General features: G+C 35.9%; 2 protein-coding genes and 1 non-coding gene across 12 annotated transcripts; 2 read left to right on the top strand and 1 right to left on the bottom strand.

Annotated features, from left to right (window-relative positions):
* The first annotated feature begins 7,551 nt into the window (after positions 1-7,551).
* Positions 7,552-7,624, top strand: TRNAF-GAA (transfer RNA phenylalanine (anticodon GAA)). Its single transcript has one exon. It is a non-coding gene; the product is annotated as a tRNA-Phe (tRNA).
* A 345-nt stretch (positions 7,625-7,969) lies between these two features.
* Positions 7,970-15,033, bottom strand: LOC107781567 (serine/threonine-protein kinase D6PKL2). 10 transcript variants are annotated; one of them, XM_075234603.1, is made up of 4 exons: positions 14,744-15,033; positions 14,460-14,508; positions 13,088-14,110; positions 7,970-9,037 (listed from the first exon to the last, which is right to left on the bottom strand). In XM_075234603.1, exons 3-4 carry the CDS (start codon positions 13,975-13,977, stop codon positions 8,164-8,166), a joined length of 1,764 nt encoding a protein of 587 aa, XP_075090704.1. In that variant the 5' UTR covers positions 13,978-14,110; positions 14,460-14,508; positions 14,744-15,033; the 3' UTR covers positions 7,970-8,163. The 10 variants fall into 10 exon arrangements, with proteins under 10 accessions (XP_075090704.1, XP_075090717.1, XP_075090708.1 ...); XM_075234616.1 differs by having other exon boundaries at positions 13,088-14,055; XM_075234607.1 differs by having other exon boundaries at positions 14,794-15,014.
* Positions 15,034-16,294: 1,261 nt separating this feature from the next.
* LOC142166923 (uncharacterized) lies at positions 16,295-18,673 on the top strand. Its single transcript, XM_075226801.1, has 6 exons — positions 16,295-16,354; positions 16,442-16,640; positions 16,880-17,023; positions 17,199-17,373; positions 17,724-17,971; positions 18,048-18,673. Exons 1-6 carry the CDS (start codon positions 16,295-16,297, stop codon positions 18,671-18,673), a joined length of 1,452 nt encoding a protein of 483 aa, XP_075082902.1.
* The last annotated feature ends 8,739 nt before the right edge of the window (positions 18,674-27,412 follow it).

Here is a 27,412-nt window from a genome sequence, read left to right as displayed (position 1 = left end):
CAGTTCCAGAATATAAATTATGAAAATTTATCTTGATAATGTTGGTTTAAATCCAAGTTGGTTTAGTAGAAATTGTATGCCTCCAATTATAGCTAAAACCATTTGTTATGAGAACAAAACTCCCAAAATAAAATTTGGTATGTGATGTATTATTTAATATACAACAGCACTTGTATGCATCTAGTCAAGTTATGATATATTCTCCCTATCACAATTGGTTCAAGGTCACGAACCAAATAATTTCCATCTAAAAATATGAATGTGATATATGATTATTGTTCCACCACAATGCAAAGATAGGTCTCCAAAGAAGGTTGGAGATATGTGTCAGTAATCCCAACATTAGGGGGAGAAAATGGGCAGCTGAAAAAGTGATACGTGGAATAAATTATTATGAATACGTATAGATCCCCGTACAAGAAAATATAAACTTGAAGTTCAAGTGATAATTTATTTGCAAATTATTGCTAGACGCATTTGCTGACCCAAAGCTAAATGTCATATTTTAGCTGCTAATTCTCCAAATAGAATAAAGTCCATGAGGGACAGAGTCTATAGCACGCAAGAAGCGTAACAGACCAATCGACTCCAAAGATAAAATTTCTTGAAGAAGGAGATGAGCAAATGATAAAGATGGTCATACTAAGGAGGCAAGTGCTCTATAAGATCACCACGACATAACACTTTATAAGACCTCATGGGAGAGGCTCAGGTACCTGAAACTATTGAGATCTCGGTAAGTTATGTCTTTATTGAGTGATGATGGAACCGATACAAAATGATCGTCGACGGTGTTGTTAATATAATGTAGCGCTCAATATTATTAATATTGACGAAGATCTTGAGCTCAAATCTGTCATAAAATTTGGACAGATAAATAATTGGCCAAATGAAAAATACGCAATGAAAATTGATTTCACTTGAAAAATATGAAGTTAGATGGATAGTCCCAACACCTGAAAGTATAAAGCCAGTGGAGGTATAAATGTGTTCTTGTGCGAAAAAAAAAGTCAAGTTGATAGACATAAAGACGACTTGTGTCACAAGAAGATTTGTAAATATCCTGGCATTGATTATACAAAGACATGTTCTCCTTCTAACGACCCGGCCGGTCGTTTCGAGAGTTATAGTCCCGTTTTCCCCATTTCTACTTCTTTTTGTGTTATTCATCTATATTATGTTATATCGGGTTAGTTGGTTCGGAACTGGAGTGGTTTTAGAGTGAATTGAGACACTTAGTCTCTTAAGTAGAAACTTAAGTTAGAAAAGTCAACCGGATGTTGACCTATGTGTAAACGATATCGGATTTGAATTCTGATGGTTCCGTTAGCTCCATTAGGTGATTTTGGACTTAGGATTGCATTCAGAATGTGATTTGGAGGTCCGTGGTAGAATTAGGCTTGAATTATCGAAATTGAAAATTTGGCGATTTCAGTTGGCAGTGAAAAATTTGATATCGGGGTCGGAATGGAATTACGAAAGTTGGAGTAGGTTCGTAGTGTCATTTTTGACGTGTGTGAAAAATTTGAGGTCATTCGAACGTGATTTGGTTGGTTTCGGCATCGGTTGCCGAATTTGGAAATTTAGAAGTTCTTAGGCTTGAATCCGAGGGTAATTTGGTGTTTGGGTATGGTTTTGAGTGATTCGAAGGTTCGACTAAGTTGGTATGTTGAAAAATGACTTGTTGGTATTTTTGATTGAGGTCCCGGAGGTCTCGGGGTGATTCCGGGTGGTTAACGGATTTGCCGAAGTTGGAATTTATAGCTGGAGCTGCTGCTTCTGCTATTCCCGCACCTGCGGAAGGGGGAGTCGCATGTGCGAGGTCGCAGGCGCGGAGGGAAGGTGTGCAGATGCGAAGGAAAGGGGGTTGGTCAGTTTTCGCAGAAGCGGAGTATGAGCGCGCAGGTGCGATTTCGCAGGCGCGAGAATTTGCTGCGCAGATGCGGAAAAATGTGAGGCCAAGGCTGGAGCGCAGGCGCGAAGGATTTTGCCGCACTTGCGAGCCCGCATGTGCGAGGCCTAGAGCGCAGGTGCAGAAGCTGGGGAACTAAGTGGAGTTCGCGGATGCGGTGCCTTGACCGCATGTGCGGTCCCGCAGGCGCGGAAAAAGAGCCCGCAAGTGCGAAAAACTTGGACAGAAACCATAAATAGAACCCTTCGCGAATTTTTGGGCATTCTTCACGATTTCTATTCGGATTTGGAGTTTTTGGAGAGTTTTGAAGAGGGAATCAAGGGGGTTTTCATTGAGGTAAGTTACTTGAGCCTAATACTCGTATATGTGGTGATTTTTTTATTGTTTAATCATTGTAATTAGTGAAAATGAGGGGTTAGGGCTTGGAATTTTTGGAGAGTAATTTAAGGATTTGAAGGATCAAACGATGTCGGATTTTGATTAATTTGGTATGGTTAGACTCGTGAGTGAATGAGCTTTCTAGTTTTGTGAATTTTGTCGGATTTTGAGACGTGAGCCCAGGGGCCGGGTTTGAGCCAATTTCGGATTTTGGTCTAATTTTGAAGTTTTTCTTGTGGAATTCATTCCATTAGCGTATATTGATGGTATTATACTGATTGTGAATAGATTTGGAGCATTTGGAGGCCGAGTACAGAGGAAAAAGCATTGCGGGATAGAGATTTGACCGGTTTGAGGTAAGTAACGATTGTAAATCTAGTCCTGAGGGTATGAAACCCCGGATTTATCATCCTACTATTTTGAAGTGACGCACATACTAGGTGACGGATGTGTGGGCGTGTGGGCGTGCACTGTTGGGGATTGTGACTTGGTCCGTCCCGTAGCAACTGTAAAGTTGCATATTTTATGGAAATTATATGATACTTATATGTTTTAGAAAGAATTTCTATAAATTGGGTTGAATGCCATGTTTGGGCCTTGTACCAGTGCTGTTTGGACCCTTAGGGGCTATTTTTCTTAATATCCTCTCATTGTTTTCTATTGAAAATCTTTACTCAGTCATGTTTATACTTATTTACCGCATAACTCAGTTTTATGACTTTATTTTGATGCATATAAATGTTTTGGGCCGAATGTCCTGTTTTACTAAAATGCCCGAGTGGCTTGAGAGGTTTATGACTGAGTAAGGCCGAGGGCCTGATTTGTGAGGATATTTATGGGATCGGGTTGCACGCCACAACATGTTTGATATCACTGAGGGCCTGATTGTGAGGATGAGTGTGGATCGGGGCTGTCCGCCAACAGCGTACTTTATTACTATAGCACGTGAGTTGTCTGTGCAACACGTGAGTTGTCCGTACAGATTATTAGCGTTTGAGCTGAAGGAGCCCCTCCGGAGTCTGTACACACCCCAGTAAGCGCAGGTACCTATTGAGTGCTGAGTGACTGGGAGGCATGAGTGATTGTGAGGTATGCCCGAGTAGCAAGAGTGATTGTGAGGTATGCCCGAGTGGTACGAGTGACTGTGAAGTTTGCCCAAGGGGTTGTTTATGATTTCATCATTTTTGCTCACCTTTGCATTGAGCCTTTGTTTGAAAAACTGTTGAAAAAATATCTTTAAATGATTTTTACTGGAACCGGGTTTAAACGAGATGACTTGATTCAAATACTGATTTTTAAAGCATGTTGTATTTTTCTGAGATTTCATGATATGAATGTTATATGCTTTATTGCTCGTCACTACTGCTCGGTCTTTATTTATTGTTGTTACTTACTGAGTTGGTGTACTCACGTTACTCCCTACACCTTGTGTGCAGATTCAGGTGTAGCTAGGAACAGTAGCGGTTATTGAGTATTCTGGTTGCAGATTTTCTTGGAGATAGCAAGGTAGCTGTTTGGCGATCGCAGCCCCTGCTCTTCTCCCTCTTATCTTTCTCTAGCTGTATTTAGCTATTTTCCAAGCTGAGTTAGCCTTAATATTGTTAGACAGATTATAGTAGATGCTCATGACTAGTGACATCCTGATGTCGGGCTTTTTCTTCCGCACTTTTATTTTGATTGGAACTCCTTTACGAAGGTTTTTACGTTAAATAACATTGAAATTATCTTTGAAAAGAAAATATCGATTTGTTTTGGAAATCAGTCGACTTGCCTAGTTCCACGATAGGCGCCATCATGACAGGGGTTAGTTTGGGTCATGACACTCCTATGGTGGATGTAGTCATTTTAGGTTTTAATCTGGCAATACATGAAAATTTTGATATGCGTATAATGAAAATCATTGAAGGATTTAAATTGTTCTGAAGCATATTAACATTTCCAAGAAATTTATTAAATAAAGTTTCAAAAATTCTTATACGGATTGAAACAATCAGGGCCCATGTGGTATAATCGCCTGAGTGAGTACCTGTTGAAAGAAGGGTATAAAAATGATTCAATTTGTCCTTGTGTCTTTATAAAAAGATCTGGATTTGAATTTGTTAGAATCGCCGTGTATGTTGATGATTTAAATATCATTGGAACTCCGGGTGAGCTTCCTAAAGCAATAGACTGTTTAAAGAAAGAATTTGAAATGGAAGATCTTGGAAAGACAAAATTTCGTATTGGTCTACAAATTGAGTATATGAAAGATGGAATTTTTATCCATCAATCAGCATACACTGAAAAGATTTTAAAGCGATTCTATATGGATAAAGCACATCCATTGAGTACCCCGATGGTTGTGAGATCACTTGATATAAATAAAGATACATTCCGACCTCATGAAAATAATGAAGAGCTTCTTGGTCTTGAAGTACCATATCTTAGTGCAATTGGCGCACTAATGTATCTTGCTAACTCTATAAGACCTAATACAATTTTTTTACTTAATGTCTTAGCAAGATATAGCTCTGCTCCTACAAGGAGACATTAGAATGGAATTAAACACATATTGTGGTATCTAAAAGGAACTACCGATATGGGATTATTTTATGGCAATGATTGCAGTCCCGATCTTGTTGGTTGTGCCGATGCTGGATATTTATCTTACCCACACAAGGCTTGATCTCAAACAGACTACTTCATCTAATCATGCTGAGATAATTGCTATTCATGAAGCAAGTCGAGAATGTGTATGGTTGAGGTATATAATACATCTTATTCGAGACAAATGTGGTTTGAAGTGTGACAAACTACCCACAATTTTGTATGAAGACAATACAATATGCATAGCCCAATTGAAGGGAGGATACATAAAAGGAGATAGGACAAAGCATATTTCACCAAAGTTATTTTTCACACATGATCTTCAAAAGAATGGTGATATCAATGTGCAACAGATTCGTTCAAATGATAATATGACTGATTTGTTCACCAAATTTCTACCGACGTCAACCTTCAAGAAACTAGTGTACAAGATTGGGATGTGAAGGCTCAAGGATGTGAATTGATGCTCTCATCAGGGGGAGTTAATATACGTTGTACTCTTTTTCCCTTACAAGGTTTTGTCCCACTGGGTTTTCCTTGAAGGTTTTTAACGAGGGCAACCAAAAGGCGTATTTATAAATATATGTACTCTTTTTCCTTCACTAGGATTTTTTTAGAGGGGTTTTTCTAATAAGGTTTTAACGAGATACATTATCTATGGACATTCAAGGGGGAGTGTTATAAGAAAAATTAAATTATGGTGGATGTCTACTCTTCCTCCATTATCTTCCTCCATGATCTTATCTCAAATGCTTAATGACATATTCAATGACATACTATTCTTCACTTTTCATACCTATATAAAGGTCTTATAATAGATAGGAAAATACGCACAATTGAAGAAGAAAATCTCTTCCTTATCTCTATCTCTATTTCTTATTAATGTTTTACTAAATTGCTTTTATTTCATAACACCTCTTGATTTATATACTGCACATTGATTACCAAAGTCTCTATACATTCTCCCACTCTGGATTTTATGTACCTTTTTTAAATATTTTACTTAAATAAAATTTAAAAAATCAAATAAAGTCTTTTACAATAAATATTTTAATTATTTATTTAAATATTATTAATCATAAATAAATATTTACATGCTTTTTTTATTGTAATTTACGTTCAAAAGCATTTTAAAAAAGATTAGCCAAACTATAAGTACCTTTGTAATACTATAAAAGTATTCTATAAATGATTTTTGGCCAAACAAAAATTGTTTTTATAGAAGTATTTTTTCTAAATAAAAAATTACTTTTCAAAATTAGCAGATTTTGAAAATTTGACCAACAATACTCTTATTGTTATTGTTGCATTTACGAAGAACGGTGTTTGTCTAGAATCTTATTGGTCTAATTAGAAATTTATATATATTAATGAAGGGATATGTGTGACGTTAAATATGTTTTGGGGAAAATATTTATTTACAAATTAAAATGAAGTTCGAATAAAATAATATACTCTACTATTGCAAGGAGTCCATACAACCGACTCACTAGATATGGTAGAGAGGAGTTGATTGACATAACAAATGGAGCAGTAATCTTTACTCTGAGACCAAGGAAAATTGACTTTTACAATAAAGCAATTAAAGCATGATAAGTAGATATAATAGACCGACCTAAAGTAATAGGTTATCTTAAAATGCAAAATTTTCAAAAAAGGTAAAAGCAGTATTAAAAAGTAGGGGATCCTTTATCGTAGATTGCGAGGTGAAGACAATCCAGACAAGATTTAAGACTAATTTAACATAAGAAATGAGTATACACAAGAAGAATTTGTTTCTTCAAAGCATTGGTTATTTGGTTTTATGGCAAAATGTTAAAGGCTAGTTTTGTAGGGAGAATCTTGACATGTGTTTGGCAGACACATGCTCATGTCGGACTTTCCTAATTTAACTTAATTAATCAATATACCCTCTTTACATTATGTTAAGTCTTGTCCACTAGTAAGTTAATGTCACGTAATATGAATGTTATAGTTTTGGGGCCTATATATGATAAATTTAACTACTTTAATCCTTCTTTGAGTTTTCAACATCTCACTTCTAAAAATGACACTTGGTATTTGCATAGATAGAGAACCGAACTTTAGCTTTCAACAAAGAAGAATGACCGATCATAGATTAGTGGATCTGTGGGACTTTGATAGTGATCCTAAAATATTACTAGTATTACATTAGAGGAACATGTGGTGACAGAGACAATAGGTGTAAAATATCAAGTCACTCACTATTCCTTTGTGATAAAAAGAGTTTTTTTTTTATATAAATAATTAAGAATATCAACTATTTGCATGAGCAATATCGTATAAAAGCAGCATAGTATTTGTGATATTAATTTCTCCAAATAGACACGAGATGCTTATGAACTTTGTTCGTGCCTCACATTACTCCTAACTAATAATATATATCATAGACGGTGAGACGCATCAATCCAATTGCATGGACATAAATGGGAACCAAATTATTCTTTTTTTGGCAACATGCAACAGCACCAAGATATGGAATCCTATGCTATCCCACAAAGTCCCAACTCCAAAACATCTCCTACCGAACTCATTAAAATTTTTTATATATGTATATATAATTCAAGCCGATGACAATAAATTCAGTTGATAAATCCGCATATTCCCCTTCTTGGTCGGAAATAAGTAAGTTAGTGGTAAAGTATGACCAACAAGCGGGGATAGCTCAGTTGGGAGAGCGTCAGACTGAAGATCTGAAGGTCACGTGTTCGATCCACGTTCACCGCATTCTTCTTTTTTGTATCAATAACATGACAAGTCTCTTTGGAATTAAAATCTTTATCTTTTGGTGGTTCGCATAGTTAACTAACTACTAATCTGGAAGCTGAATGACCACTGGAATTGCAATTCAAATTGTTAGTCTGTCTTCTTGAGACAATATTTAACTAGCATTAAATGGTGTTACAACGAAAACTTTTATGCTTCACCTACGTTTTCATGTAGTTGGACAGAGAAGAATTTGGAGAGAGTATTAACAAAACATCTGAATGAGATTGTTAAAACAATAAGGAAACATTCGTCGGGGCATATACTTGAGAACTGCTTATAAACTAAACAAATTCACATTATGGATTGGTAGCATCAAACTTGTAGTGTTTCCCATACAACAAATTTTACCTGTTCAATTACAACTCAAACAATAATATGATCATCAAACTACCCAAACCTTGACTTAACATCTTCCAAATGTTGTACAGCTTCGTATGTTTTTTCTGGGTGAAGCAAAACAGCCAATCGGCTAAGTAAAAAAGATATAAATAAATAGATTAAAAGAAATCAAATTCAAGATAGTTATCTGAATTTTTCTGCTGAGGGACAGTTCCAGCTACAGCTTTCTCACTGGTGGATGCTGCTGGAACTGAAATTCTCTCGAATTCCACGGGCCTTGGGATCTCAGGAGGGCTTGCACAACGAATCAAAGCCCAATTTACACCTTCAAAGAAGGGATGCTGCTTAATTTCTGTGGCTCCTCTTTTGTATGCCAATCTATGCTGTGGCTCTTTCACGAGCAAGCCTCGGATAAGATCCCTTGCTGAAAAACTGACCACCGGAGATTCTGGAAACCGCAGGGGTTGACCCACAACGTTGAAAAGGGTTTGTCGATTCCCTGATCCTTTGAAGGGTGTCTTGCCAAACAATAACTCGTAGAGAAAGATACCAAAAGTCCACCAGTCCACTGCACTTCCATGTCCTTCGCCTTTGATTATCTCGGGTGCTAAATACTCGTGGGTCCCGACAAATGACATCGATCGCGCTCCAGTAGGCTCAGCAATTAGCTCTGGTAATGGGCTAACTTGGTTCCCTATTTCATTCTTAGATTTCTTTTCTTTCTTTGACTTGCTAGAAAAGAGACGAGGCCCGAAACATGTTGTAGGAACAGCACAGGATGGCTGAATGCAAGAAGGCTCGATGCAAGCTGGCTGCACACAATAAGCTGAATTCTTCCGCAGCGGCTCTGTTTCAAGAGATGACGACTTGACAAGCGTTGGACTCACAGTGCAGCGAAGGGAGAGATCAAAATCAGAGAGCATTATATGCCCGTCTTCTCTGACAAGCACATTTTCTGGCTTGAGATCACGGTACACAATGCCAAGCATGTGGAGGTATTCCATAGCAAGGAGCACTTCTGCTACGTAGAACCTGCAAGTTTAGGATACAATACAGCACTTATAAATTAATCAACCACAGTGACCAACGGATTTATTCAACTCACAAGAAAAATACACATATATTCCTGATATTTCATCTCCTAAAAACTACCACATCCCTATCAAAATCATGTCAAGAAGCATTACACACTAACTTGAACCTTCTCTGGATTCACAGAATGCAATTCATTAAATCTCTCTTCTCCGAACCCAGTATCAGTTAGGCTTATGATCACCAATGGGAGCAATCACACCAGATTCTAAAAGAGGTGTGAAACTGCACCAGTGATGATGAGTAGGCAACTCAAATTGTTCATTACCTGGAGAATTTAAAGTTCTTCAGCAGATCTACGAGTGGGAAACAAAGAGTTCTCTATATGACATAAATTTCTCATTTTAGCATTTCACTCGTGTTCAAATAAAAAACAGTTTCATACACATGAAGAGGCAGGAACACTTGCTTCATTTTTTTCCTTTTTCTCTCTGTGATAAATATGAACACTTGCTTCATTCATCACTAATTACAGGCTAGAGAAGAACTTCGTGAAAAGTCTAATCCAGAATCCCCATAAACCGACTTTGTTTTCCTTTTTCGTATTCATATCATTTGCAGAGTGTTTCAAGACAGTTTAAAACAAAAATGACAGGACCAGAGGACAAACACCATGACGTGTAAAGGGATAACTAGTCTCTGATAGAAGAGTACTTTTTTTTGGTTTTGGGGGGAAAGTACTGGATTAAGATGAACCTGATACTTAAATTCACCCCTGCTATGTGCATATATATGTATGTATCAGAAGACCTATGTTGCGCAAACTCTCTGAAAATATGTCGCCGCATGCGCATCGGATCCTCTAAAAGTAGTGCATTTTTAGAGGATCCAGCACGGGCTCGCCAGCATATTTGAAGAGTCCGTGCAACATCACAGAAGACTATGTCTAAAATAAAGATAATGGACAGATTTTTTCAAAGGCCAACTTGAGAAATTCTCAAAATGAAAGAATGGATTATTGGCTGCACTCCACAACTTATAGCCTGTTTGGCCAAGCTTCTAAAATCAGCTTATTTTGAGAAGTGCTTTGCTCAAAAGTACTTTTTAAAAAGTATTTTGATGAGAAGCAGTTTGTGTTTGGCTAATTAATTTGAAAAGCACGTTTGAGCAGTTTGGCCAAGCTTTTGAAAACTGCTTCTAAGTGTATTTTTCTCAAAAGTGCTTCTCAGAAAAGTGCTTTTGGAGAGAAGCTACTTTTTCCTGTGTCCTCAAAAGCACTCTTTTTCCTTCTAAAAGCTTGGCCAAACACCTCAATTTTTGACTCAAAGTGCTTTTGGCCAAAAAAAAGCTTGGCCAAACAAGCTATTACAAGTTTTCCAGAGAATATCTCATAATTTAGGATACTTTTATAGATCTATTTTTAGAATTTTGAATTACTTTTAGTAGAATCCCCACACCCGTATCCGTACCTAGTTCCATACCCCCGAATATTAAAATTTAGATTATGAAGGATCCGACCTCTAGATCCGCACCCGGATCGGATACCCGTTCACGAGTCTGAGCAACATAGGACAAGACCCTTAAAGCTTTGACCATTCATCAAGGATGAGAAGATGAACTGATGCAATACATCCTAACACAGTGCAAACTGAAACACAACAGAAAAAACAGGTATGATAAAAATCTGGTTTAAGCTAAAAGATCTGATTCAAGTAAACTCAGATCCATAGTTATCAAACTACATTTGAAATTAACTGTTTCCAGGAAATCAAGATTCATTACTCGCAAATCACAGCCTCAGCAACATGATTAACTTAATGTTCATATTTCAACAAACAGTACAGAAATGCATTGAGGAAACAACAGAAATGATTTGGTACATTAAACTTCACTTAAAATTGTAAATTTAGCAAGCACTAATCCTTAAAAACCTGTACCTAATCTTAAGTTAAATACGCTCTTTTTTCTTCGTTCCAAAGAATGAAATCAATTTTATAGAGTTCAAAGAAATTGATTATTGCATTTCGAAATTAATATATTTTATCAGCAATCAGAATAAGTTAACCATCAAATACATATTTCCACCAAAAAATAAACATTTTTTTATAAATTCCAATGAAAAGATTCATACATTTTAGTGGGAAAAAATTATTTCTTGAGTAGAAAGATGCGAAAGAAAAAGTAAATTATGTGGATAAGGGTATTTGAGATTAGAAGTTTGTAAATTATCCCAGACCCCACGGGGGTATGTTGTTGTTGTAAGTTTGTAAATTATGAAATCAAGGGTAAGTTCGGAAGTATCAGCACCTTTTCAATGCCAAAAAGTTTAATGAGGTGTATAGAGCTAATTTTGGAATGTACATGACATATCCTTCTAATACAGGGAAACATACAAACAGATGGAGGACTAAGCGCTATAAAAATCTTTTAGAAGAGAGACAGAAGATTGTCGCTTCAACATGGAAAAGAAAAAATATTAAGACAGAAAGAAGCATTGGTCCAATGCAATAAATAATATTTCTTGGATTCGCTTGCTGACTATGGAGAAAAGGATAACATGAATGCAGAAGATTTAAAACAAGGTGGGAAACCTTAAAGTGCAACGAAGAGAGAACTGCCGACTAAAACTTCAAACTGAAGAGTTGGCTTAGGCTTCATCATTTCAGTAACTTGGACAAGCAGGCAGGAATCATCAAATAAAGTAGCTGCCAGAAAGATGTCCAAAAAATAGGAAAAAATATAACTACTGACTGGTGGTGACTAGTGAGCAAGTGATATCATTTGATAGTGACAAACTAGTTTTTCAATGCTCCAAAAAAATCATCTTTATCTATTTCCCCCTGTTTGGGTTTCAAAGTTCTTTTTTCCTTTTTCTCAGGGGCAGGGGAAGGCAGCACTTACCTCAGACCTTCGTTATTTAAATGCTTCCTCTATCTTATATTAATCAGCAGAATTTGACTTAAGCAAGATATTAAAAAAAAATTGGATGGGTTATCTTATAAGAGCTTATTAAGTATAAAAAAATTAATAGTTGAACGAGAAGAAAGGTCTTTAGATGTCATATCTTAAAGGACATAGAAATACGTTATGTGCCTGCACCTGCAGAGCAGCAAACCTTGGTGTAGAATAAACAGCATTACAATGTGCAATTACGCAATGCCTTTTTCTTTCCCCAAAATAGAGAGAAAATGAGAATAAATTGATAGCAAAACGAAGTGTATTATTAACTGCCCGATAGAGTAACTTTCCCCTACCTACTTCAAAGCTCTCTCCTTTAAATAAAAATAAAGCTCTCCCTTTTCTCGAGCAAATACACACAAGTAAGAAACTGAAGCTTCTTATTGGTGACCTTTTTTTAAGCAGTTAAAGAAATAGTCACAGTAACTTGGAGCTTGCATTGAATTGGAAATAGTTGACCAGAAGAACATGCTAGTAACAACAGAGGACACAAAGAGCTCAACTAGCTCTGGAAGATAAACCAGCTCAGACATCCACTTGACTTAGGAAGAAAAACTAAGCAAATAATCCCCAAAGTAGCTCAAGCGCATATTTTAAAAATTTAAGATATAGAATCTAAACCACTGAACAAAAAATAAAGCCATAATATCAAATAACCAGCTCTTTGAACTAATAAATTATCAGTATGAGGCCACCGTGCAACAAAAATGTCCAGAAGTAAATGAAATAACCGGTTAGGACATGCAATACAAAAAAATTTAGGACTTGAAAGAACTTGTAGAGAATTCAGTTTGTTTCGATTAAATTTCTTGAGTCAACAGCGTAAAGAAGACAGAAACCCCCAAAAGAATCATATGCCATTTAAAGACATTTATATCCCTTGATCGCTATCCGTATTTCTGTCAAGTAGGGTCAATTTTGTCTAGAGCTGTAACAAGAACATATCTGGACCTACAAGTTAAAGCTATTGCCAATGTTGTAAAGTATGGAAATAATACTCCAGACCTGAAAGTAACAAAGATGCAAAACGTTTCGAAAAGAAAAAAGAGCAAACTATTTTAAGACTGTAAGGTTAGAGATCAAGTATCATACTTCACTGCTTGTTCTGAAAAATGCTTCCCTGGTTGCCTTTGTCTAAGCGTGTGCAAGTCTCCTCCTGGGCAGAACTCCATTACTAGACATGAAAATTTTTCTGTTTCAAAATGGCTATATAATGTTGGGAGAAATGGATGGTCCAAGGACTGCAATATCTCTCTTTCTGTCTGAGCACGAAGCAATTTCTTACGACTGGCTAATGACGCCTTATCCATAACTTTCATAGCAAAATAACACTTTGTACCACATAACTCAGATAGATACACACTTCCAATATCACCACTTCCCAACTTCTTCAGCAACCGGAAATGCCTCAAATCCAACATCCCATCTTTAGTTCGGATAGCTTGAATTGCTTCCCATCTTGAGTCATTAGCTTTATGAGGTTTGTTGACACTGCTGCTCAAGCTGCTAGAAGTACTCTCCTCACTTACATCAGTGCCTGTGCTCCCCCTACAGATGCTGCTCTTACCACTCTCAAGAAAATCTGCCCGGTCACTAATTTTGGCACTTCCACTTGTTTTCGCGAGGCTACTGGCCCCATCGCTAACTTTGGCTGATGCTGAGCTGTCCTTAATAGAACTCTTTCTTTCCTGATCAGCTGTGCCGCCTTGTGTGACCTTTGCCTCGGTAGGCACAGTACCTACACCGCTTGGTGCTTGTTTTGAATTGCCCAAATATAAGCTTGAATCAAATTTATCAGCGAGTGATTTGGGAGATCCCTTAGGCTGAGAGCTCTGTGACTTTTTGCTGGCTGCTGCTTCAACCATAAGCTGCTTCGATACAACTTCTCGTTCTTTAGAAGTTGCGATCTCTAATTTGTTACTTTTTGAAACTTGGGAAGGTGAAGACCTGCGAGAACTCTTGGTAGAAGGTGTTGAGGCCATCGCGATGAATACTGATACCTAAATGCAGTGAGCTGACCAAACCCATTACTCGAACTCCAAGTTCACTTCATTAACCCCCTTGTTATTAGAAAAAGAGATTAACATCAGCAGCTCCATCAACAACAGAAAATTCCTAAATTGAAACATGAAAACCATAAAAAACAAATTCCACAGCAAATCACAGTGAAAAGTTCCTAAATTGAAGCAAAAAAACTATAAAAGGACAATCCAGTGCACTATCTCAAGATACAAACAAGGGTAAAATGGAAAGAAAAAAGATCTGAAACAATTAGTAAAAGGAGAAACACACAAAGGGAAGGACTGATGAAATCAAAGTCTACAAGGTCAAAATAGACATTTTTTTAATAAGTAAGCTATGCAAACCATCATGTTATCCAACACAGATTAAGTAGTAGCAGGCACAGATCATTATTAGTAGTAAAAATAAAAGGTCTAAAACAGCTAGTGTCTAGGACATTTACCTCAAAAACTGGCTAATTTCCTCTCTCTTTTTTTCCAGGAAACAAGAACCTAAGAAGAAAGCAAATAATCAAAATGCAGACATTAAAAGAGCACTCAAAGACCACAAAAGAAGGAGATAAGAACAACCCCACCACATAGATGAAAAAGAAATAGAAGAAGGGTCAATGAAAGCACACAGATCTTGTGCAAAAGACCCACCTTTTTCTTTCCAATAAAACCCTACCAAAGAAAAATCGTTAAACCCCACAAAGACCCATATGCTAAAAAACAAAGTAAAACTCACCCAGCAAATCACTGGACCAGTTCAAAAGTGGCTTGCCTAAAAAATAGTACCTGAAGTCACAAAGATGATAACTTTAAGGGTTTTTTTTTGCTTCAGCAATGGACGAAAAAAGCAGTCTTTACTGTAGAGAAAGATAAAAGAGAGGGGACCTCTTATGAAAATGTAAGGAGAGAAAAAGCCTTTGAGATTGAAAAAAAGGAGTTGGGTATTTGGCAATTGTTGGGGCTAATTGTACCAAACTAGGAGTAGTATTAGGAATTGTATAATAATGAGAAGAAAGAGAACATGGAGGGTCAAAGCTAAAGTAAAGCTTTTCACGTTCAATTATTTCATTGTATTTTGTCACAAACACAAGTGTCTGAATCAACATATGGGCCACCACCCCTCTCCAACCTGTCTCTCATGCTTTCCCATTATGATATTCTCAAATATAAAGCATTAAATTAGATCATCAATCTCCACAAAAACACTAATCAATATGAGTTACTTTTTCTTTATCCTCCACTTATCAATTTTTTTACTTCCTCCTGTCAACAATAACTGATATTTTAGCTTTTGATACGCCCCATAAAAAAGTGCTAACTTTTAGAAAATTTTTTGAATAAATTATCCTTAATTAAAATTTATATAGTGTTAACTTGACACATTGGGATATGTAAATAAGGGCAAATTTTGAAAAAATAAAGTTAATTCCTTCTTGATTATATAAAAGTACACTTATTTTGGACCAAAATAAAGAGGCAAAAAAATCATTAATTATAGACCGGAAAGAGTAATTCACCGGTATGTCACTTACTTTTGTTAAGTAGGTGGTTAGAGTTAGTTAGTTAGTTATATAGCTAGCTGTACAATCATGTAGCGACAACCGTAAGTAAGGAAGTGTAGTCGGTTAGATGTATATAAAACAAAGTATGTACTCCTCTTATTAATTCATTCGAAAATCAATGGAACAGTAGAATTCCATTTTCCTTCTTCCTTCCTCCTCGAGCTTCTCTGTAAATATGGTGGTCTCAATCTTTTAACATGGTATCAGGGCTGACGTAATCGATTCAAGTTGTGTCGTTCTCACAGTTATCAAGCTTAGTCGAACCACTTCCTAGTTGATACAACTCAATTTTTCTTTCGTTTATGCTTGTTATCAATTCATTCGAGTTAGGGTTTGAATTGTCTTAGAACAGCAGAATCTCTGTTTCTAGTAAATCAATTCACCAAGTCTAGTTCGATCATCAATCGGGATTAAGGAAAACAGCTCGCCTAGGGGTTCAGACACAGTTGATTTGAACACTGGACTTCAGAGGGATTCACAGCTTCTATAGTCATCGATCAACATCATACATTATTTCTTCAACCATGCGATACTCCAGGTAGCTCTATTATCTCAATTAAGCTAATTGGACATGAGAATTATGCCCTATGTAGTAGTTATATGCGAGTCAGTCTACTTGGCAATAGCAAGTTAGGGTTTATTGATGGTAGATACACTAAGGATAAATTCCCCCTTCTTTACATGAATTGTGGGAAAAATATAATGTTATAGTCTTGTCATGGATCATGAACTCAGTTGGTAATGAGTTGCTAAGTGGCATAGTGTATGCATCTAGTGCACAAAAGGTGTGGTCTGATCTTAGAGAAAGTTTTGACAAAGTAAATGGATCTAGAATTCTGTTTCTGCACAGACAAATTGCTACTCTATCTTAGGGCATTTCATCTGTGTCAGTGTATTTCTCAAAGATGAAGGAGCTTTGGTCAGAGTTTGATGCACTCATGCCTTGTCCTGATTGTGGTTGTGAGGAGTCGAAGAGATATGCAGAACATTTTGGCAATCACAGGCTGTTGCAGTTTTTGATGGGCCTGGATGAGACTTATTCTCAATCTAGCAACCAGATAATGATGAAGAGTCCTACTCCAACTATAAACAAAGCCTATTCTATGATAATAGCATAAGAAAGTAGAAGATCTATGGCCAACTTTCTCAAACTTTTGCAGTAAATGAGGGAATAACTATGTTAAGTGGAAAATGAACTCCTTAAGTTTTAACTAGCTATAAGCCTAAAAAGAACAATTTGTTATGTGACTATTGCAATTACAAGGGTCACACAAGAGATACTTGCTACAAGCTTCATGGCTACCTTACAGACTTCAAGCCAAAAAGGAAGACTGGACCTAACAATGTTTCTCAATACACAAGGGCTCAGACTAGTATTGGTTCTAGTAATGTAGGCTTTGAGGAAGCAGCTAATTGTGCAGGACATTCTCAGCATAGTAGCCTTACTTCAACTAGTTAGGGTACCTACTCATGATGGGAATAATTACTTTCTTACACTAGTGGATGATCATTTCATGTTTACCTGAATTTTCTTGTTGCCCTTTAAAGCTGAAGTGATTGTTGTTATTAGACAGTTCTTCATTATGATTAAGAATGTCTAGTCTTGTACTGTGAAATTTCTGAGAACAGATAATGGTTGTGAGTTTTTCAACTCACATATGTCAGAATTATTGCAGTCTCTAGGTATTATTCATCAGAGTTCTTGTGTCTATACTCCACAGCAAAATGGAGTAGCTGAGAGGAGGAATAGACACATACTTAATGTTGCTAGGGCACTGAGATTTCAAGCAGGTGTTCCACTGAGGTTCTGGGGGGAATGTGTATCAAATGCAGTCTATATCATTAACAGACTGCCAACACAAATGTTGCAAGAAAAAACTCCCTTTGAACTATTGTTTGGTCATTCTCCTTCCCTGGACCACATGAGGATTTTTGGTTGCCTAGGTTATGTGACTAATGTAAAAAAGGGTGACAAATTTTCACCTAGAGCCTCACCAGCTATTTTCCTTGGCTACTCTATGACCCAAAAGGGATACAGGATATACAACATCCATACCAAGGAGTTCTTAGTAAGTAGATATGTTATGTTCAAAGAAAATGTATTCTATTTTCAACATCCAGCTTCTTTGTTTCCTGCAATTGACATACCTCAAGTGTCACACTGCCTAATGATATATTTATATCTCCTCTTCCACCCTCTTCTATATCCTTATTTTCTCCTACATCATCTCTTATTTCTGCTTCACCAACTCATCACAATCTAGACCAATTAACTCAAGCAGCTGCTGAGGTTGAGCCAGAATCATTAGCTGAATCTACTCATGATCAGTCTCCTCATCAGACCTCTACAACTAATAATCATTTGGTAGAAACTTCATCTCCTAGAAGATCTGGGAGAACTAGTAAACCTCCTATCTGGCTAAAAGATTATGTTACCAATCCTCAAGGCAAAGCTAACTGCTCATATCCTTTTTTCAGCATATGTTAGCTATAAGAATGTGTCTGACTCATATGCCAAAGCTCTATCTTCTTATTCTGCAGTTGTGGAGCCACAGTCCTACGCTGAAGCTATCAAGGAACCCAAATGGATTGCAGCTATGAAAGCTAAAATCTCAGCTTTAGAGGATAATCACACCTGGTCTATAGTAGAGGTGCCTGCTGGTAAGGTTCCTATTGGATGCAAATGGGTATTCAAAGTAAAGTATACAACTTCAAGTGAGGTTGAAAGATACAAAGCTAGGTTGGTGGTTAAAGGTTACAGTCAAAAGGAAGGGCTTGATTACACAGAAAACTTATCACCTGTAGCCAAAATGGTGACTGCAAGGTCAGTAATTGCAATTGCAGCAACCAAACATTGGCCTCTTTTCCAAATAGATGTTCACAATGCATTATTGCATGGTGAACTTCTAGAGGAGGTGTACATGGATGTGCCTAAAGGGTTTGCAATCCAGGCAGGGTCTCACAAGGTTTGCAAACTTCACAGATCACTGTATGGCTTGAAGCATACACCCGGGCAATGGAACATGAAGTTGACTAATGCCCTGGTGCAGTTGGGCTTCACTCAAAGTCATTTTGACTACTCCCTATTTATAAAGAATGTTTAAGCTGAGCTTGTTGTTGTGTTAGTCTATGTAGATGATCTGATAATCAATAGGAGCGACCTAAATTTGATCATTCCGACTAGAAATGATATGAAACTCGGGTTCAAAATGAAAGATTTAGGAGAACTTAAGTTCTTTCTGGGAATAGAATTTGCAAGATCCAGAAGTGGGATTGTTATGAGTCAAAGGAAATATGCTATGGAGCTGATATCTGAAATGGGACTTGCAGGTGCTAAACCTGCTGGAACACCTCTAGAGACAAACCTGAAGCTTACATCTGTTGAGTATGATATTATCGTAGGATCACCTGAGTGTGAAGACACGTTGTTTGATGATATAGGTGCATATCAAAGACTGGTGGGGATGCTATTATACCTTACAATGACCAGAGTTGATATAACATTTGTAGTACAAGTACTAAGTCAATTTATGCACAAGCTTAAGCAGTCTCACTGGGAAGCTGCCTTGAGGGTTGTGAAATATGTCAAAACTTCTCCATGTCTTGGTATACTAATGCCTTCAAAAGGATTAGATAAGTTGGAAGCATATTGTGACTTAGATTGAGGAGGGTGCTTACATACCAGGAAATTAGTAATAGGCTACCTAGTTAAGTTTGAGAATGTTGATCTCATGAAAATCTAAGAAACAAGACACAGTTGCAAGGAGTTATGTTGAAGTTGAATTCAGAAGTATGGCTTATACAGTTGCCGAGATAACTTGGCTCACAAGACTTTTCAAAGAGTTATGGGTTGATATGAATCTACTAGTTGATCTTTTTTGTGATAGTAAAGCTGCAATCCAAATTGCAGCAAATCCAATCTTTCACGAGAGAACCAAACACATAGACATTGATTGTCATTTCATATGAGAGAAAATCATACAAAGTGCTATGAAGACTCATCACATTCCTATAAAAGAGCAACAAGCTGGTCTTCTCACCAAGAGCTTAGGAAGACTGCAACATGATCACTTAATGTCCAAGTTGGGATTGAAGGATATCTTCAAACCATCAGTTTGAGGGAGGGTATTAAGTAGGTGGTTAGAGTTAGTTAGTTAGTTGTCCAATCATGTAGTGACAACTGTAAGTTAAGGAAATATAGTCGGTTAGATGTGTATATAACATAGTATGTACTCCTCTTGTTAATTCATTCGAAAATCAATGGAACAACAGAATTTCATTTTTCTTCTTCCTTCTTCCTTCTTCCTTCTTCCTCGAGCTTCTCTGCAACTATGGCGGTCTCAATCTCTTAACAACTTTCAGCTCAATTTTTTATAACACTAATATCCGGTCAAATTGGTCTGTCTCGACTTTCCCACTAAGATATGTATGTGATAACTTTATTCACTAAAATTTAGATAAATAAAAATAAATTACTAAATATTTTTGTTGTCTCTGTTAAGATTTGATTCTTGATCTATAAGGTAAACTATTACGGGTTAGAAAAATCACATAATATTTGTTTCCTACAATTATAAGTAGATAAGCTCAAGTTAAGAATAAATAAATGACTACTAATATTGATCTCACGAGGGTAAGATAAAGAGAAAAAAAGAAAGAAAAAAAGCAATCACATCAAAAGACTATGAAACTTAATATGGTAGCAGTAGGGCTGTGCATTTGGATCGGATATCCGAGAATCCGAATCGATCCACCCTATTCGGATTTTTAGATTTTGGATATTCAGATCGGATATGGATTAGGTTTTTTAAAAGTTTGGATATTCGGATCAGATTCGGATTGGTATAATTTTAATCCAATCCAATTTGAAATCCAAATTATATGGACATGTGTAAATTCTAGACTTACATTTATGGTTAAGTCTTCACATTTCATTCGCCTCACTTTAGACTCTTCTTTCTTAGTTTATATCGAAGTCTCTCTCTCTAACCTCTCTTCAGATTGCTTTGTCCGCTTCTTTTAAGTCTTACCTTTGTTTCTCTCATTCATAGTCTCTCTTTCCTATCAACAGACAACGACGCCTCTTCTTTATTAGATATTTGTTCGGAATTTCAGTTTATTTTATATTATTTTGCTATAAAACTTTTGTTTTTGTCTATTGCTATGAAATATATTTGTTCCCTTTCAATTTAATAAATAGGGCCAAATATATAGGCAACCCCTTAAAGTTGGCTTCAATTTTCATTTTGACACTTTAACTAAGGCTATTACCCATTGAATACTTCAACTCTAACAAAAGTGTACCTATTAAACACAACTTTGATAATCCCAAATCATCTTTGATGCGTGAATATCAGTTGTTATCTACTTGGCAAACAAGACCAATGATAAAATGACATGTCAACAAAGACAAGAAAAAACTAAAATCTAAAGGGGAAAAAAGAAAATAAAACAAAAGAAAAATTTCCTGCCTGCATCGTACCCAACCCTGTGCAGCCCCTACCGCCGCCATCCCCAACTCCTCACTGGCCAAATTTTTCCTGCCCCATCTTCTCAAATAACAAGTAGAAGCAACCACAATTTATTTGAACAAACCAATAACAAATTAAAATAAACTTAGTTAGTGTTCTTCAATTTTGCTTAGGTTTCTGTTAATCCGATCTCAGCCTATACATCTCCAATCGAACTCAAATGTAACTATAGACTCTGAATGACAATAACAAAATTCAGTAATTAATTTGATCAAACAGACACGAACTTAAGGAAACCCAGGTCATCTTCCTCGTCGAGCGGCTCTGAAATATTTGACCCAAGAATCCAATTCGAACCAGCTCAAAAATGCACTCAAACTTTAGATTCAGATTCTAACAAATGTTTCCAACTAGAATCTATAACAACCAATTGATTTCTACTCAAAATTTTCAAATCTGTTTTTTAATATTTTAATTCAAGCTTGATGCTTTAATGGAAGTCAAAATTTTTTCCTCAGATTAGATTCTCAAGTAGTAAAAATGATGAATAAAATCAATTCAGTGAAGGAATCCAACTCTAAAATGAAATTAGAACTCCAAACCAAAGGAGACGAAGTTGGTGTTGGAGGTCGTGGCTATCGAGGGAGCTGTCCTAAAGGTGATGACAACAAAAAATTATTTCCTAATTAAACTCAAAAATTAAAATTAAGGAGAGAAGATAAAAATCTAAAATTTTAAAAATTATTTCCTAATTAAACTCAAAAATTAAAATTAAGGAGAGAAGATAAAAATCTAAAATTTAAAAAATTATTTCCTTTGCTTTTCCTTTCCACGCTCTCAAAAGAGGGTGTGATTTCACATACTATGTTATGTCAGCATTCGTGTTCAATAGGTACATTTTTGTTAGAGTTTAAATATTCAATAGGTAATGACCTTAGTTGAAGTGTTAAAATGGAAACTAAAGCCAACTTTAAGGGACAATATATATATTTGTCCATAGAATGGTGAATAGCAATAGTCTTAAAAGGTGTCGTAGCCAATTAGATTGTTAGTGGCCTTAATAAGGCGTACAATACGATCCGAAAATTCAAAATATTTACCCGATCTAAACTTTAAAATCCGATCCGATCCAATTTAATTCGGATTGCATTTTATAAAATTCGAAATCCGTATTTACAATCCGAAATATGCTAAATCCGATCCCAGACCGATGCACAACCCTATGTAGCAGTACAACATGAAATAAAATTACATTAGAAACTTGGGGAAGGCACCACAATCTTTGCAATTCGTTGTAGCAAATAATGTAGAAATATTTCATTAATCATCCATAAACTTTACATGCTTATAATTAAAATTTTAGATGATATATCGTTTTCAATTTGATCTCCAATTATTCTCTCATTCCCTTGCTAGAGGGCTTTTGAGAATACCCATTATAAGGCATGTAAACTATAACCATGTTGTGGTTCTTGGCTTGGGAAATGGAGGCTTTGCTTCTCTCGGTTGTTAGCAGTCAAATCAGTTAGATAGTGATATATGGTCCAACATTAGGTGCAAAATTAAGAACTAAGATCTAAATTAGGTAGCCATTTATAAGTGATAATGATTTACGTTGTGGATCATTGCAATTGTATTTATTAGCTCACCTCACACCAGTCTGGATTCGGATCTAAAGAGCACAAACCACTAACAAGTAAGTAAAAAAATTTGTATAAAATTGTGGAAAGATAAAGAAATAGTCACGGGCTTAGTCTTAATATGCATGTGAAGGGAGGAAAATGTCAAAATATTCCTTTCTACCCTGCTTCTCTTTTAAACCAATCAAAGGGCTGAAAAATTCTCTCACTTCTCCTATAATTTGAAATCACAAGGAGCCACAAATACACTAATTATTAACGCAATCGCAGGTCAATATTAAGGAGTTGTAAAAACTTTAAAAGGACAAATAATATGAATCGGAAAAGGTCAATATTAAGGGGTATGCAAAAACTTTAAAGGACAAATAATATGAATCGAAAAGAGTATCGATTATTTGATATCATAGTTTGGCACCTGAATTTGAGGTACTCCACAACCATATAAGGGACATGCCATGATTTGGTCAACATGGGTCTGACCTCTGCCTTCTAAGCCCTTGTTTATTTTACATAGTTAACTAAATGATACATTCACTATTTTTGTTCAACATTATAAACAGCTGGACATTGTTGGGCACAACTCTTTTGTGTAATAAAGGAGCATTTGGTGGTGGGGTGGGGTAGAGAAAACGGAATTGAAACCCTTCTATTTTATGGCACCACAATCTAAATATATTTGATACTTTATTATATAGAGAATGCAGTTAAAAGACTTGGAATCGAACATAGTTGTCTGTAATTTTACTAGTTTGAAATTTCATTTTACTGATTCACAATTTTAAGTCAGTATGTGGGCAGAGTGCCACTGCAGTTTCTCAATTTTCTTGGTAGTGTAAAAGTTCTGTGGAAAGACAATAAATTTCTAAGTTATAAGATTGAAGATGTGTTTGTAAGGATATTTTGAAGAATCAAAAGATGTACAGTGTTAATCTACTATAGCTATATAGTATGTTAGCAAAATTCTAATATATATATATATATATATATATATATATATATATATATATATATATATATGATGTTTGGTTAAAATTTTATGTTTTTGTATGTAATTTGCCGTGCATTATGCCTTGATCTTGTTAATTTTGGTGTGAATATTTATGATTCGAACTTAATAATAATATTTTTATGTGCAAGAGTCAATTGGAAGTGATTCGACAAGTTTGCACGCAAATTGACGTAAAAAGGGAAGAATTTGGAGCAAAGTGCACAAAGAAATTGGATTAGAAAGATAAGACATGCAAAAGGAGAAACTAACGAAAATGAAACTTAAAGAGAACTTACTTGGAATAGCAACAATGTTGGTTGTGATTGCAAAGCTTGGAAAGAAAAGTTAGGCAACCAGTACTGACAAAAGAAATCAAATTGGAGTAACGACGCACGAGATATCCTCGCATACAGTGGCACGACGCGAGCCAATTCTCGCGCGTTTAAGGTCGCAAGGTCAGGTCTGGCACAGGAAACGTTCGCGTGCTTCACACCTTGATGCACAAGTTCGGGTTTCGAAGTTATTTTGTTTCCTTTTTGGTTTTGGATTTGGTTATTTTGCCTAGATTTTTTTCTACATTTATAAATAGTCTTTAAACATCATTTTTAAAGGGGGGAATTGGACCAAGGGAGAGCACGGAGCCGCCGTGGAGGGCGGAATTCATCAGATTCTATCTTTCTTCCATCAAACTCAGTAAACTTTACGTTTCTTTAGATAGATTGTTGTTTTGCTACCATATCTATGTGGAGCTAAATTTCGCGTTCTAGGGTTGTGGTTGTCATGAATATTGAAGTTTATTAATTATATTACCGTTAATTCGAGTTATCATCTTTGATTATTTTTCTAATTCTGTGCATAATTGCTTAATTGTTTGGCCAGCAGTTGAGTTCTATTTACTATCTATACTATGCTTGGGAAAACCGTGTTTAGATTAGAGTAGAATTAAAGAGGGCTTGTTTCTGAACCCGTGGTTCGGGGAATAATTTCGCGGTTAGGATAGGAATATACCTAACAGACTTGTTTAGTTAAAAATCTTATTATATTTGTTCATGATAGATTCAATACCATAGGAATATATGATTGATATATTGTGGATATGCGAGTAGTATTGTGGGAACATGCTATTCATATAAACGATCCGGTCAATTAGCAACCATTGATAATCTGGATTAACAAGTGCGGTTATTAAACTTAATAGGATTAATAAGTTAAGCTTTTAATTGATTTCTGTTCAAGTTTTTAATTTTCCTATTTAGTTATTTTTCTAGATTAGACTTTTACTTTTATCTTTATAGGTTTTGCTTATTTTTTCTTTTTGTAAATATTTTTATTTTTATAACAATTTGATTTTTCTCTTAGTGTGTTCATAGTTCTCTCAACATGACATATGGGGATGAAATATCCAGAGATAAGGTTATTGATGAAGACGCTTAGTTGACAGAAGACTTTTATGGGCCGCCTTTTTAGGCTTGTCATGACCTGAACTCTGGGAGGTCTGAATTTGAATATGGGAGTAAGGGTTGGTATTGGGACGAATATTTATGATTAAGAGAATATGCGGAACGATGTTATCTTCTAACAAAGTTGGTGAATGATTGGTCGAAGGAGAGAGTTGATCTTGCACAAGAAATTGACAAGTTTGGCTTAGCTTTGCACAACTTGGATGCAGATTTGAGTGCAAAGATTAATGCGTTCAACGCCCAACAATTTAATGATGAGTTGTGTGAAATTGAAAAAAATCTTCTAGACCAAATTGAGGAGCTAAAACGAGAACATCAAGTATTAGACCATATTTTTCTTGAGGATACCAATGTTGAAAAGAGTGTTCTAGAGTCATGTGAGTAAGTAGATACTATTATATTTGAAGACTCCAGTGTGGGTACATATGAGAATGTAAACAGTGATGCAATTCTAGAGTTGGAACGCATTGGTCCTCATTCCATGCATTTTTCGACATTCTATTTGGATGATGATATGGAAATTGAGTCATTCGAGCCTTTGGAGGAGCCAACGGACGAGGAACAAGGTGTTTACATTCTGGAATTTATCGTGCTAAAGAGACATAATTACACATCTGAAGGCCAAGAAGTGTAGAATGCGAAATTGGTTACTTGGCCCAATTACATTTGCCCCACCACCCCGCGAGCATAGCAAAAAGCTTGAAGCCAAATTGAGGGCTCAATTCATAATAACAAAAAGTGGTTCAAGTCGTGCCGCGGCGTTAAACCAGACGCTTGTTGGGAGGTAACCCAGCTTTACTGCTTTCGTTTATTTTTATTTTTATTATATTATTTTTGTATTGTCTGTTTTTATTTTGTAGGATTATAAGCATAACAAGCAAAGCTATTGGAAGAGTGCAAAAATGAGTTAGATGGTGATAACTAAGTGTGGGGTGCTCATACAAAAGACCATGCCTTAGGGAAGTCTGAGTACCTCGTGAGCCGCGATTGCTTCGGCTTTTGGACTTTCAGGGAGTTTCTTGTCCACTCTCATTATTATTTTACTTTATTTGTACATTGGGGACACTGCACTCCTTTAAGTACGGGGATGGAGAATTTCTCTAGATAATTAGTAGTAGTATGATAGAAAAATATTAACTTATTATTTTAGCTTCTTATTTTTGTTTTCATAGTTGTGTAGTATTTTAGTAGCTTATTTTTTTAAAATGTGGAAAAAACGAAGAATCGAAAAAAAAGGGGTAGAAAAATTAGACTTTTCCCGACGATGGATCTCCTAGACAGTTTTTTTGAGGGATTAAAGTCTAAACAAAAATTCAAAAATATATCTTTTAGTTTTCTTTAGGTAGTAAAAATTCTCCGTGATTTTTCTTTGTACCTCGATTCTTTTCCATGTGATGTAGTTTGAACTGGGTAGTAGTTTTTTTCTTTTATTTTATCTTTTTAGAGTAGTACTTAGGAAAAAATGGAGGAAGAAAGATGAGATTCCTAGGCTCCCTTGACTTGTTTGATAGTAGCATATTTAGGCTTTAGCATGTGTAGCATCTTCCCTATGTGCTAAAATTGCTTATGATGCCTTGGTTATTTGGATAGCATGTTTTGTGACGCATATGTCTCATTTTCTTGACTTATGTTCACTTTGTGCTTAATGCTTAATATCTTGTGGCTCCGTAAATACTTGCATTAGCTTGAGAGTCAGAATGAGACCGTCCTTAGTGAGTCATGTGCCATGTGTGAAGTAAGATTTTTGTGTAGTCCATATCATTGTATTTGTGTCTAGAACTTGCCCCATATGTGAGTCGAAGTGAATGTTTAGGTGAGGCTCGGCTTGAAAAATAATTTTAGGCTTTCTTTGATTTTTTCGAACTTTATTGCTATTACAAATAAAATATATCCCTAGTTAACCATTTTGAGCCAATAGACTTTTATTTGGTACCCACATTACAAGCCTATATCCTTTTTATTCTTATTTGACGTTGTTCTAATCATTTTACCTCTTAAAGCACTTTAATTGTGAGATGAGTGCTAAAAGAAGTAAGGAGGGAATTTGGGTGGCTTTCGAGTAGAACTAATAAAAGGAAGAAATGTGCATTTATTTTGTAAAAGAATACACCACTAGCGAAAATTATAAAGAAAAAAAAAATCTGAAAAAAAGAGAGAGAAGGAAATATTTAGATGAGTAAATTGATATCTTATTTTTGCTAGTGGGTATGAATTAAAGTAGTGTCTAAAGAAAGAGGAAACATTGTTAGGGGATGATTTTAGTTGTGAAATTAAAATTGGGATT

The sequence above is a fragment of the Nicotiana tabacum genome, chromosome 2 (assembly GCF_000715075.1).
Source record: "Nicotiana tabacum cultivar K326 chromosome 2, ASM71507v2, whole genome shotgun sequence".
Classification (NCBI taxonomy): Eukaryota; Viridiplantae; Streptophyta; class Magnoliopsida; order Solanales; family Solanaceae; genus Nicotiana; species Nicotiana tabacum.
The sequence above is the reverse complement of the archived record's forward strand: the minus strand, read 5'-3'. Positions and strand labels throughout refer to the sequence as shown.

Coding starts and splice junctions, on each gene's coding strand:
- LOC107781567 (XM_075234603.1), bottom strand. CDS start 13,977: ATGGCCTCAACACCTTCTACCAAGAGTTCTCGCAGGTCTTCACCTTCC. Junction 9,038..13,087: donor TTTTCAGAACAAGCAGTGAA/GTATGATACTTG, acceptor CTAAACTTGCAG/GTTCTACGTAGCAGAAGTGC.
- LOC142166923 (XM_075226801.1), top strand. CDS start 16,295: ATGAACTCAGTTGGTAATGAGTTGCTAAGTGGCATAGTGTATGCATCT. Junction 17,024..17,198: donor TAGTAGCCTTACTTCAACTA/GTTAGGGTACCT, acceptor TTCTGAGAACAG/ATAATGGTTGTGAGTTTTTC. Junction 17,972..18,047: donor TAGAAGATCTGGGAGAACTA/GTAAACCTCCTA, acceptor TCCTTTTTTCAG/CATATGTTAGCTATAAGAAT.